Raw genomic sequence first — 14,207 nt, 5'->3', positions numbered from 1 at the left:
ATGTCAGGATACTCAGTGCCACTTGTCCTCTGCATTGGGTTTTATCCAAACTTCTGGGACTTCACTGCAGTATTGTTTACAATAGCCAAGACATGGAAGCAACCTAAGTGTCCATCAATGGGTGAATGGATAAAGAAAATGTGGTACACATGTGCACACACACACAAGTAATGGAATAGTATTAGGCTATGAAAAAGAAGGAAATCCTGACATTAGTGACAACATGGATGGACCTTAAGGGCATTATGCTAAGTAAAATGTCAGACAGAAAAAGACAAATGCTGTGTGACCTTATATGTGAAATCTAAAAAAGCTGAACCCATAGAAACAGAGACTAGAATGTTGGTTTCTGGGGGCTGGGGGGTGGCGAAAATGGGAAGATGTTGGTCAAAGGGTACAGACTTCTAGTTATAAGATGAATAAGTTCTAGAGATCTAATGTACAGCATAGTGGCTATAGTTAAAAATGCATTATATCCTTGAAAGTTGCTAAAGGAATAGATCTTAAATATTCTCATCATATACACAAAATTGTTAATTATGTGAGATGATGAAGGTGTTAACTAACCTTATTGTGGTAATCATTTTGCAATATACACATGCATCAAATCATCACATTGTACATCTTAAATTTACAGAATATGTCAGTTGTATCTCAATAAAGCTGGAAAAAAACCCCAAAACACAACTGGGGATATTTCCAAACTTTGAAAAAAATCTTCCAGGGATAATATAGGAGATACAACATTTTAGTTCATAAGCAATTCTGTGAAACAGACCACAAAGTTTGGCATATATCTTTATCTTTTCCCTTCACACCTGAAGCTATGACTCTGTGAATTGTGTATCTTCAGAAATTAAAGAGTCACTGGAAGTTTTTTCCAAATTATATACACAGGCAACTTCTCTTTGGGCTGAGGCATGTGGCCCATGTTAGAAGTACTTGAAAGAGATAGATGTCCCCAGAACTAGGAAGTGAGGTGGTCCATGATAGCTAAAGTAGTTAAAATTAACACATGGGGGGAAAAAAAACCCCAAAAAACAAAGTTCTGGGACAAGGGAAACCCCATTCAATATCTTGTTTCAATTAGCAAATTACAGAGTACGATCCTTTATTAGGTTTTTTGGCAGATCGTTAATATTTCTAGGTCTCAGCTGTCTTCTCTGTGTACTGGGGGGGATATGCTTATAGGAAGGGGATAGAAGCTGGGCCCAGATCACCTCTTGAGGTCTCTGTCAGGTTTAAGGTCTTTAATAAGTCTACGAAGTTCACAGTTGCCTGAATTCAAGGTTTCTCCCCTCTCTCCTTTGCTTTGTTTCAAGTTACAATTGCATTCATGTCAAAGCACTTCAGGATTGTGAAATGCCCCACCTAGAAACAGCGACAAATCCTGACTGGGAGAGAAGAGAGTGCTGTGTTCATACATAGGAGGGACATGGAAACAAAGCAGGGCTTTGTGTATAATCTAGTCCCGTCTACCAGTGGCAGGGCTATTAGCACAAGCCAAGAATTCTTTTGAAGTTATTTGTCGGCAAGTCTTCATTGAATAGAAAGACCATTTGGATGGCAAGGCTAATGAAGGTTTATCCTAGAGTCCCCTGGGAGGCTATTGCAGGAAGTATGAATTTCACAAAGACTCTTCCCGAGGTATTGTACTAGGTGCTGTGTGGGAAAGATAGATGGAAGGTCATCAAAAGACCCCTGGGTTTAGGGCGAGACACATTTGAGCTTAAACCCTACCTCTGTGGTTTAGTAGCTGTGTGCTCAGAGTGGGATGGTAAATGCTTAAAAATCGGCTCTTAAAAGAAACCCAAGAGCTTTGATTTGTAGCTCTTGCTGATTTCTATGGGGTAAATATTCCCATGATGGCCAATTTTAAGTTACCAACATGCCGTTGAATGTGGAGTTGGAAAGAGAGAAACCTATTCAGCTCAGCTCTCGTGAGCAGCCTCAAGGTACCATGCTGTGTGATCTTGGGCAAATCATTCTCTGAGCCTCCTCAGTTTCTACATTTGGAAAGTGGGGATAATGCTAGTATCTGTCTTACAGGGTTGCGATGCCAGTTAAAAAGAGTAATGTATTTGAAAGCACTTGGCAAAGAGTAGGATTCAATTTATTATTGATGTTGCATCTGGGTTTTCTTAATTCTTATTACCTAGGAATTTATAAAATTTAAAGGATTTCACGCAAGAAAAATTCTAACTGATGGAGGGTGTGTATGTGCTTGTTATGGGGATGAAGATGGGGAGAGTATTGAAGAAAATCCAGAAATAAAATCCAGAAATAAAATACAAATACAAAATAACATAGTTTCATCTGAAATAATATATGACTTCCTAAAATCACAAAAGAACATTTGAGCTGAAAGGGACCGAGAGAGTAGCTAATACAACGTACCTTCACATTACAGAAGAGGAGAGAATCAGAGAGCGGAAGTGGCTTGCCTCAGGTTCAGCCTAGCAGGGAAAGAGCCCAGAGCAGGGCTGCTGACTCATTCTGTGAGGCTGCTCTTGTCAGCAGCTGTCTGTGGGCCTGAGTCAGAACTTTACCCCCGAAAAGTGATGGGAGGAAAGGGAATCCAAGGCTCCCGTTCACCTGGTCAGGAAAATGATTTGGTCAATCATCAGAAGAGCTATTTAAACCAGTGGTCTCCAAAGTGAGGTGCCAGAAGAAAAAGATGGTAACCTCCATTGATTTCTTTATTAAAGAGAAAGAAAGCAATTAACAATGAGGTTTCTGGCAGGAAATAATCTCCTTGTGTAGTTCCAATGAATGGACTACTTAGATGTGGGCAGGGTTAATGGAACAGAAAGGATGCTGAGGCCCCAGAGGTGAGCAACAATGAGAACTGCTTCTCCCAGGCTTGGAGAGGAGCCCCGTGATAGCTGGAGACATGGCAAGGGTTTATGTGGAGGAGGGACGCAGCCTCTGCCAGAGAGTGGGGGCCAGCCAGGAGACAGTGGGCAAGGGAGACCCAAACTCCCTCTACCTCTGCTCTGGTCCCTGCCACCACCTCCCATTGGACAAACCCAACCAGACACCTGGTTGGGGATGCAGCCCTTTGTGGTCAGCCCCCTGGGGCATAGAGCTGGGCAGAGAAGTGGAGAATGGATCTTTGGGAGCAGAGAACGACCAGCACAAAAGGTTTACAAATATTTAATATCCAGATAGACAATGGTCTTCTCCATCCACCCATCAGACATCAGGTGTTAGTACCCAAGGCACCTTGGCCCCATTGTGGAGTGAGGGCCAGTGGCACCCTAAGTCCATCACTTGTTTTCAGTGTATTGGGACATATTGCAACTTCTGTGTGTGTAGCTAAATGCATTTATGGATTATAGTATCTCATTTTAAATAAATGAAACCTCACAAAACGGACAAAAGCCTTAAGAAGTTTCTTGCAAAGAAACAACAGAGTGCACATACTACTATTAGAGACACGAAGGAATGAGAAAATGTCACGACTCTCTTAGGAGGGCCCCTTTGCATGACAAGCTAATGAGATCTGACCAAAAACTGGCCAAAAAATTAAAGATGATCAACCATTTGAAATATGGATTTATATCCATCACTACTAATCATGGCTCTCCTCCTAAGTGTTCATTTTGCTTTGAAATACTAGTTGATAGTAAGGCCTGCCTGTAGTTTGTAGATAAATAAATACACATATATTGGGTTTCTGCTTAAAAAAATGTTCTCTCATGGGATAGTTGGAGACCACTGCTTTAAGCCATAAGCGAAGGCTAGAATTGTAGGGCTCCTTGATTTACTCGTTATGTTTCTCTTTATAGAAAGTAAAGGCTACATGGGTTTTCTGCCTAGAGCATATAATGCAAAAACAGAAATGGACAGTGTGCTGAGTGAATAATAATAACAAAAGTTTATATAAAGCTTACCGTGTGTGAAGTGCTGCTTTAACCACACAAAATAGATCTGATCAGGTAACTCAATGACTCCTCAGTGATTCTATGATGCAGGTACTGCCGTCACCCCCATTTTACAGATAAGGAGACTGAGGCATGGCAAGGCTTAGCACACTGTCCCCTAGAGCTAGGAAGAGGCAGGGTGGGGATCGAACCCAGGAAGATTGTCTTCCGATTCTTTGCTCTTGACCTTGATGCTATGTTGCCTCTCTGAAGGAAGTAGGGGCTCCTTGGAATAATTTTGAAATCAAGAAAAAAACTAGTAAAAATATAATTAAATAATAAAATATCATGAAAACAATTGAATACAAGTTTAAAAAGTGCAAAGACGGGGGAGCCACTCAAACACTTTTATGTGGGTTAAGAGTGACTGTTTCGTTGCACTTTTTGGCATCTGCCAAATATGATTTCTCAGGATGTGGTCGTTGGCTGACTGCCTCTTACAGCCGCTAGATTCCGCTCTCTCTGGTTTTCCTTCCTTCCCCCCTGCCCTCTGACGCCTTCCTCTAGACTGTCCCTGCCCTTGTTCTCTTTCTAGGAGCTTGTATTAGTCAGGGTTCTCCAGAGAAACAGAACCAATAGGATTTGTGTCTCTCTCTCTTTATGTATACATGTATATTTTCTATCGTTATAGATATATATTTTATTCCTTAAGATCCATCATCTATCTATCTATCTATCTATCTGTTATCTATCAAGATTTATTTATTTTAAGGAATGGGCCCACACAATTGTGGGACTGGCAAGTCTGAAATCTGTGGGGCGGGCCAGCAGGATGGAGACCTAGCCGAGAGTTAACATTGCGGCTCAAGTCCAAAGGCAGCCTGGAGGCCGAATTCCTTCTTTTTAGGGGCACATCAGTTTTTCTCTCTAAGGCTTTCAACTGATTAGATGAGCCCCACCCACATTATGGAGGGTAATTTGCTTTACTCAAGGTCTACCGGTTTAAATGTTAATCACATCTAAAAAATACCTTCGAAACAACGACTAGATTGTGTTTGACCAAATACCTGGGCACCATGGCCTAGCCAAGTTGACACAAAATTAACCACCACAGAGCTCCTTGAAGGGACCTGGGGTTCATTTGAGCTTCTGTTAGTTTTCTAGAACAGTGGTGGGGCTCGGGTACTGGGACCCCAGTGGACACAGAGAGCTTCAGTTCCCTCCAAAAGGGAAATCTTCCCAAACTTGTGTTTTTTTTTTCCTTAAATTTAAGAAACCTATTGACACCACCAAAGGGGCTTGGGTGGTAAGTCTTGGTATCTGGCTCTTAAGCAACAGTCCCCAGCTCCCAGATTTCAAAGAAGGAGCCCCGTTCACACTGACTCAGGAAGAGTACATTGTGGCCTTGTGTCTTACCCCACATTGTTCTCCTTTTCAGAAGCACGGACTCAGTTCTTCCTCTCTGAATTCCTCTGTACTTTGTACCTCCCTGAGGGCACCTGGAACTTTGGATCCTGTGCTATTATAGTTGATGTCCACTCTCTTGTCCTTGCCAGCCTCACACCAGGTCTGTAAGTTCCCTGAGGGCCATGTCTGAGCTCACACTTCTGAATGGCTGCTCCAGTGCCCAGGACGCTGCTGCTACACAGACATTGCTTATTGGAGAGAATTTGAAACGCTGCCTCTCTGTAATGTTTCTTGGGCAGAAATGTGATTGGTGTCAGCCTCAGTTAAGCCCATATAAAATAGGAAGGAGAAAACTTTATACCTACCACTGACAGGTAGAGCTCTCCTGTCTAGCTTTTGCAGGTCCACATACCTGGGCAGTCAAAACAACTCTTGCTCATAGCCTCTGCCCATTACCAGAGTGGAATGGGGTGCGGGCAGGCTGGAAGGGGTAAAGGGCCACATGTGTATGGTGACAGATGGAAACTAGACTTTTGGTGGTGGACATGATGTAGTCTATACAGAAGCTGAAATATAATGATGTACACCTGAAATTTACACGATGTTACAAACTAATAGGATCTCAACAACAACAATTAACTCTTGCTACTGATTTAGGCTATAAACACAGCTGTGCCTTTCATTTGCAGACAGACCCTCACTCAGCTTGGGGTGGGGGACATGCAGCAGAAGAGTCAGTGGGAATTTGAAGGGGCAGAACTCCTAGGGAAGAGCTTTATAGGGACGGGTTGCTAGGCATGCTAGAGAATCTGTCAGATTCACTGTATTAGTTTCCTGTTTCCGCGGTAACAAATTACCTCAAGTTTAGTGGCTGAAAACAAGACAAATTCATGAGAAAGTCCAAAGTCTGACATGGGCCTCACTGGGCTAGGGTCAAGGTGTTGGCAGGGCTGCATTCCTTTCTGCATGCTCTAGGGGAGAATTGTTCCCTTGCTTTTTCCAGGTTATAGACGTTGCTTGCATTCCTTGGCTCATGGCCCCCTCTCTCCATCTGCAAAGCCAGCAATGGCGGGATGCGTCCTTTTCACATCGTATCATGCTGACCTCTTCTGCCTGCCTCTTCCACTTTTATTAAGGACCCTTGTGATCACATTGGGCCCACCAGGCCACGATAATCTCCCATCTTGAAGTGCTTAACTTAATCACACCTGCAATTTCCCCTTTACCATGTGATACAACGTATTCATAGGTTCTGGAGATCAGGATGTGGCCATCTTTGGGGAGCCCTTATTCTGCCTACCAGAGTAGACTTAGGATTTCCATTTAAAATAAGTAATTAGTCTAAGATATCATTTTAAATGGAAAATTATAATAATTTCACTAATTTTAACAATGTTAGAGTTTTGGTGGGAATTTGGGATATATTTATGCCTAATTTTCTAAATTTATGTTATTAATTTACTTGGGAATGTTTTGCTTATTAAAGTTGAAGCTTATCTGAGCAGGTATTTGAAGTGCTTAAAAAACAGCAAATGCATTAGATTTATAATTGCAGCTTTAAAATGTTTAAAGGAATTTTTATTAAGTTTGTAAAAGGGGCTTATTTTTTAAAGGGACTTTAGTCTGTTTAATTTGAGTTTATCAAACAGTAATAAAAGGCCCTCTTATTTTGTATGAAAATTTACTAGACTTGTAAAGATTTAGAAGAACTTAAAAGAAACTTTAATGAAAACTGGGTCTCTACATTTGTTATTTTATCAACTACCATTCATTTTTAACCAAGTTATAAGTAGTTCTGTCTATGCATGTAAACTCACGCTGATTCTTATTCTAGTCGAGGGTAAGTGTGTGGTTACAAGTGAGACTTTCAAAAGCATTTTGTGAATGTATGTGTGGGTATATTAATTCATTCAGCTCCAGCACGTGCCAGGGCCACAAATAGGCCTACAATGTAGTGGAGTCCATATGCAAAAAAGTGTTATGGGAGATGAGACGAGACGTACTTACTTGGAGGAGGTAATAGATGCTTACCAGAGGGGTTGGGGAAGAACATTCTAGGTGAGTGGAGCAGCCTGAGCAGAGAATGCATGATGCATGGGATATTTAGGGAATGGTGAGATTTTGTGATCCTGGTGCAAGTTAAAAAAAAAAAACAACAACAAAACCTCTCTAATTACTCTCATGTGCCTTTTATGTCATTTTCTGATGGAGAGTTAGTGGCAAGATCCGGGTGTGTTCCAGGGTGAAAGAATCAAGTAAGTCAGGCATCCAGAAGTCATCTGAGCGAATCACATCCAACTGGGAAGGCGCTGCAGTTCCTAACCCGACTCTCAGACCCTTGCTGCTCTGGGAAGCATAACTGTTAACATCTGTGGAGCTCCTATTATGCGTCCAGTTCCACGCACTTACCTGTATTAGTTCCCTTAACTCTCACAACCATAAGAAATAGATTTATTATCACCATTTTGGAGTCAAGGAAATTGAGAAAGAGGGGTTAAGTAAGGTGACAAAGGTCACAGTGCAGGTAGGTGGCAGGCCCAGGATCTGAACTTTGCACAAGCCTTTTGGTCTTTCTGGAAGGCTCCTGCTCTCATCTTCTGAGGCCGGCTTCTTCTCACTTTTCCGTCTCAGCTTCATCGCTTCCTTGAAAAGGGCCCCCGTTCAGCCTGTCATAAGCAGGTCCCCCGTGTTATTCTGCATCTCAGCCTCTTGTTTATTCCCTTCAGAGTGCTTATTACAAATTAAATTTTTTTCCTACTAGTTTTTTTTTTTTTTTTTCAGTCTTTTCCACTACAGGTCATCCCTCGGTATCCAAGGAGGGATTGGTTTCAGGATCCCCTTCGGGTACCAAAATCCACGGATGCTCAAGTCCCTTAGTCAGCCCTCTGCATCGATACAGAGGGCCAACTGTACAATCTAAATTCCATTAGGGCAGGGACCATATCTGTGTCGTTCACCATCCTATTCCCAGTACGTTGCACAGAGTCTAGCATATAGGAGCTGTTCAATAAATGTCTGTTGATGAATAATTGATACTGACTTTAAAGTTCCTTATTTCCTAATCATTCTACTATACAAACAGTAAGTGGAAACATCCCCTTCAAGCATAAGGATGTATTATTGACTCAGGTTGGTACTCAGCAGCAAGCTTATTTCTCTATGTGTTTCCCGAAATTTTACAATGATAAGTTTCTGGGAGAGGAATATAAGCCTCACTAGGCAAAAGATAAACATACTCAGTATGATAAAAAGCCAACTTGAATTGACACACATCAAACATGCACCAGTGTGTATTGTTGGAAAACATTTATTGCAATTCAGTGTCAAAAAATTTTTACAAAAATATGCCACTGTCTGGTACAAACAACTATAAAAAAATCAGTTCATCATGCAAGAAAAGTGTGCAAATAATTTATACAGAAGGACTCAGCTCACACAATATTAAATAAACATCTTTGCATGGAATTGGTTTAAATCTTATACTTTTAGTTACAATGTTCAACCCCCTATAGTATTTTTCATTAGAAAAGTACATTAAAGCTTCTAAGCTTAGGACATGGACTTTAATATACACCCCCTTTAGCCAGGGTGATTGGCATTTGGTAAAGATGGCGCCAAGAGTTCTCAAGCATAGAGCACTGCTTGGAGCCTTCTGTTTAACAGACTACTGCATCATTAATTAAACAAACATCTCTATACTCCAAGACAGAAAAAGTCATATTCAAAATCCACAAGTAACGTTGTAGCAGATGGAGTTTCGAGGAGTTTAGAGTTTTGGAGCAGCCATCCATTTTTGGCCAAATGGAGCAGGGCCTAAATTTTGGGAGATTTTTCAGGAAGCTTTGTTTGCTGAGTTCAAGGATACTTTGGAAAATGTCCAGCAGACAAAGTCACAAATATGGTGGTCCCTTGCTCCTTGCTGCTTCATGGAATAATTCTCCTTTGCTTAGTGAAGATGAGGTTTAGCAGAGAGTGAACTTCAACTGAAATAGAAGCTCACCAGGTCTCACAGCGGGTACCAGAGGACGGGGACATGGAGAAGATGGATTAAATGTATCCTAGTCAAAGGGGAGAGGAAACATCTGCCTGGTTACCATCAAACCTCGGTTTCTAGAAAGCAAGCTGGCTGCTCAGCTGTTATCTGTCTTAAGGGCCACCTTTGTAATTAAAATGTAAGTACTCAGGGAAAAATGAATTTGTCAAAACATGCTGCGTACTTTATGGTGAACAGTCTGTACTCACCAGAATGCTGTACTCACAACAGAGTCAGAAGTCTGGAAAAACATTAAGTGGCTCCTTGACTTCTCCAGGAAGAACCAGGGACTTAAAATATTTGGAAAAGTTAACGGCCAGATGCCTGACACTGGACTGTCATGCTTGCCTCCCACAGCAAAGGTCTTGAGAAGAATTGTATCGGGTGTCATGCGTCTCCAGCCTCAGCACAAGGTGCCGGGGCAGGGGGCACAGGAGGCCCTGGTTTACGCTCAAGTCCACCACTGAGTACCAGGTAGGCTGAGGCACGTGCCCTGAACATTCTGGACACATTCTGGACCTGTGTCCTTGTCTTCAAAGGCAGAAGGAATGCCAGACTCCATCACCTCGAACATCCCTTCCAGCTCGAAAATCGGGGGTAGGAATTTCTTTCCCTTGGAAAACCACAGAGGGTCTACTGTCCTTAACAAAACAGAGCAGAAAGCATCTATAGAAAACGTCGAGTTTAAAGGAATTACAGTCTTGTTTGTTGAACACATCAAGGACCCAAGATATATCAAAGGGCCACGTCTCTGCCTTTGCCTAGAGCTTCAGGGTGTTTCTGAGGTCTGTTTAAACACTAATACGATTTTAGGCCAGCATCCAGTCAGAAGGGATGGTTCACAGACTCAGATCGTTGGAAACAGATAAAAAAAAGAAAACAACAGATGTCAACATAGAAAATGATGATATAGTTTAGTTAAAAAAAATTCACACATAAAATTACAGTTAAAAAAGATTCACACATAAAAGAAGGTGTGTGCATAGCAAGACATTATTGCTCTACAGCCTGGCAGAAAAATATAAACTCAGGTGCATATTTTATGATAAACACGGTACTGAACACTAAGAATGATATACTGCTGGACATGTCTTGAAATGATTGACCTTCTTATAAATCATACCACTTGCTGAGACAAATCAAATTCCAAGCTCTTTCTCTTCTCCCACATAAAAACAACAGAAACAAGAAGGCTCTGTTAACTGCAAGCTCCTCATGAAAGCAGTTTTTGAATCCACAAAGATGAGAAATGTGGCAATAACACAGTATACATCCGTTACCTTGAGTCACCATTGCTAAGTGAAGCCCGCTCTTGCGCTGAGCTTTGCAGTGTAAACCCAGCCCACGTAAAATATCTCCTTCGAGCCACTTCAATATAAAACTGATCATCACTGAACAAATGTCATCTCACAACTGACACCCTGGGGATGTTTCTACTTTGTACTTTCTGCCACCTGCCCTCCCTTGCGACGGATCCATCTGCTCAAAGCAACAGTGTTGAGTAATAATGCAATCTAGTTTAAAATGACATTGGATGTTTTTCTGGATCTTTCTATAAAGTGAGCACTCCTAAACTTCACGTATTCTCCTTTCCCCAAACGCTGTGCCTTTCTCACAGGAGACTTAAGGCTCATTACTCATAAACCTTTCAGTTGGCCCAAATCGTAACATCCCTGTGGATTTGCTCACACTGCCCTGGACAAAACTCTTTCCTTCTCTGGAAGTCCAAATTACTTCATATTGACATCATTTTCAAATTCTATGTTATAGGGTAGGTACAGCCAAGAGAGTAGAGCATTCCATCTCTTCTAGCAATTTCCATGTCATGTCCCTTCTGGCTTTTAGAACAGCTGTTCTGATACAAGGATTCTTTTTGTGTTTTAGGTCAGGTTGTCCAGAGAGGCTTTGCCAATAGAAATTCTGTAGAGAGTTAGTGCCCAGGGAACAAGAATTTTTTTAACTCACTTTACTTATATGTGAGGCTCTGGCCATGCTTCACAGCTACGAGTGGCGCCAACACAGATGCTCTCCATCCGCTACGCTCTTCTCCATTGCCCTCAGAGACCACAGCCTTGAAGATACGCTCTCCCTATTCCTTTCCCCCTCCCTCTCCACCTGCCATTTCCCTCATTTCCTCTTCCAATGAAACAGAACCACAAATGTTGCTTTCTTCTTTTTTTTTCCCTAAAAATTTTCCTTGACTCTGTCACACACCACCTCCAATAATGCCGAAGGAGATGAGGAGAGCCCAGAGGCACCATCTAGGTAAACCTTTCAGAGAACTGTAACCCCGTCCCTTGGGGTAGGGGTCATCCTGCACAGATGCGCCTCGCTGCCTGGGGTGTGATGCGCAAGGTGAGGATCGCGGGCAGTCCAAATGAGACTGGTTTGCCAGTTTTGTGCCGACAGTCCAAAGCAGGCAACATTTATGGGACTGCAAACTTGAAGATGCCGAGGAGTTTCCACCTCCTTCATCAGCATGAAGGGGGTCACAAGTCAGTGGGAAGATGTGGAAGGCCATGAACGCTTAACCTAAAAATATCCAAGTGAAATTTCCCAGAGCTGTCACAGCAACAACAAACCCAGCTCCACCCCACCCCTTTACGGAAGCTGAGGTGTTCGAGAGAACCTGTCTGAATTGGGGAAGAACTAGCTTTTTATTCCACGGTCTAGGCCCTGCATTCTCGATGTGACCTTCCCTGGGGGGGTGGGGGGGGGCAGGGGAATGTAAAAAAACCTCTTAGGTGTGACAGTAGTTTGTGGCCCTCCAAAGTCCAACATTACCCAACAAGATCTTATTCTTGAATATTTAACTTTTCTCCTTAGGGAGATCTTAAATTCACTTAATTTTTTCTTCTTAGAGGGGGGTGATAATGAAAATAAATATTGAGAAACCCTGGAGCAGGCACAAACATTGCAAAGTGAGGAGCGTTGACTGGTCATTGACTTCTCTTCTGAATGCTGGTACTTGGGTTGTGTATTCAGGGAAAGGTGTGAAGGGGCCTTGCACCACTAGCTGGTCCCTTGGCTCGTTTCTGTCCATGCTTAACCATCTTTCCTCTTTTTAGGTCACCCCAAGTTCAACCTCCAAGTATACACTGTTCCTCACCTGTGAACCAAGTTCCTATTTCTGCCTCACTTCTTTGCCAAGGGCATGTGGGGTGGCAACTTTATTTGCCAAAAAAAAAAAAAAAAAAAAAGCAAAGCAGACACAACTGCAAAAATATGTACATTGTTGTCGAAAAGCAAAGTTCAATAAAAGATAGAAAACAAAAACATCCCTACACCCTCCCAGAAATATTTGACAATGAACTCCTTACGTCCTGAGATTTCCTTTCTTCCACACAGCTACCTGCTGGGATTGGCCAGCAAGATGCCCTGGGGGATGGAGCAAGTTTAAGATGAACTCATAGTAAGTACCTCTGTTCCCTATTGGGCTACAATTCCAGGCTTTATTTTATCATCCTTGCAAGAAGCCCTAACTCAGGTTGACTAAAATTTTGATGTCAGACGTAAAGAAAAGCGAGCTCCTCAGCTCCTCACCCACCAAGTGGGACAGCAGCTGGTAAAACGTTTAACTGACATGGAAAACCTGTTTCACAAGCCTTTATCAGCACTCCGGCTCCGACCAGTCCACAGAGATACGCTTATCCTTGAAGATACCCTGGGAAGCCCAGACAAGCCAAGAAGTTAAACAGGAATAAGAAAGTCTTCACAGCTATCGGGTGACAAATCTATCTTCTCTGCGGCAGGACTTCCTCTGGGACTGTTTTTAATTGGCCTTACGTTGCCTTGAAGGAGCTAATGACATGAAAGGAAAAAAGGGCATACATGCTTTGGGGTTGTTCTAGAAAACAGGCAACTCTGGAGTGCCCCATTAGCCTAAAAAGGAAGTCTGAAACCTGATGAGGATGGCCTCCAATATCCCTTCCCATTTTAAATCACTTTTTATATGATGAGGAAACAAGAAGAACAGACACTGCCTATGGGACCACGTACTTCGTCAGAGAGAGCACTGTATGCTTTCCGAGGTAGACTATTGTGTGACATCTTCGTAAGATAAGGCCTTATGCCCACGTGGGTTTAAAATGGGTGGTGCTTCCTTGGCTTTTTCAAAACAAACCCCAAGTCAACCCAAAAGCCCAGGGATTTCTCATCTGCAGTTTTCTTCTTTTTTTAAAACGCTTTTTCACATTGTAAACAAAGAGGGTTCTATCTTGTCTTTGAGTTTTGCCCTTTTCTTCCACATCTCTTAGGGAACCATAAAGGAGTTTCAGTGGACATCAAGAGAATTCCGTTTTCACCGATGAAATAGAATTCCTGCCCTTAGAGTCTTGCTGGCAAATCGTTAGGAAAAAAGTTTATTTACAGTATCTCTGCTTTTCCATACCAATTCTAATGAGAAGTCCATATTTTTAAATTCCCAGCCAGCGACTGCATCTTTGCCCTCCAATGTCCTCTCAATGACTTATCTCAGAAGTTTCGAGCCAATGTTTAAAATGTACACTATTTACAAATGAAGTGTCCAAACTCTGTATTCCCAACCATCCAATCAGCACAGGAACCCTTCTGAAGTGCTGTCATGTGCCGGGATTCAGAACTTGAACAAGTTGATAAAGTCCTGGGGTGAAAGTGAGACAGAGCAGCTTTCCGGGTTATTGGCTGTGCACGGGTGGTCAGTGCCCTGGAAAGGAAACCATGGGGAGGGTTGAGTTCTCAGAAGCATCTTGTTGGCCTGTAGCATTATAAGGCATTGCCCAACTTCAAAACAACATTCCTCTGTCAAGAATGTCATCAGTTCTGGAAAAACTAAAGAGCTGTGTGTGCATGTGTGTGTGCACCTGTGCACAAAGAGATGGGAGAATTTGGGGGAGGGGGCTGCAGAAAAATATACATAAGGA

The 14,207-nt window shown here is 42.4% G+C and overlaps 1 protein-coding gene across 1 annotated transcript in view; it reads right to left on the bottom strand.

Annotated features, from left to right (window-relative positions):
• Positions 1-8,564: 8,564 nt before the first annotated feature.
• FBXO32 (F-box protein 32) overlaps positions 8,565-14,207 on the bottom strand; it is a 34,752-nt gene continuing 29,109 nt past the window's right edge. Inside the window, exon 9 of the mRNA XM_046642675.1 lies at positions 8,565-13,990. Coding sequence (XP_046498631.1) covers positions 13,901-13,990 — 90 coding nt within the window. The 3' untranslated portion in view covers positions 8,565-13,900. The remainder of the gene's footprint in view (positions 13,991-14,207) is intronic.

This window comes from Equus quagga, chromosome 16 (assembly GCF_021613505.1).
Source record: "Equus quagga isolate Etosha38 chromosome 16, UCLA_HA_Equagga_1.0, whole genome shotgun sequence".
Taxonomy (NCBI): Eukaryota; Metazoa; Chordata; class Mammalia; order Perissodactyla; family Equidae; genus Equus; species Equus quagga.
The sequence above is the reverse complement of the archived record's forward strand: the minus strand, read 5'-3'. Positions and strand labels throughout refer to the sequence as shown.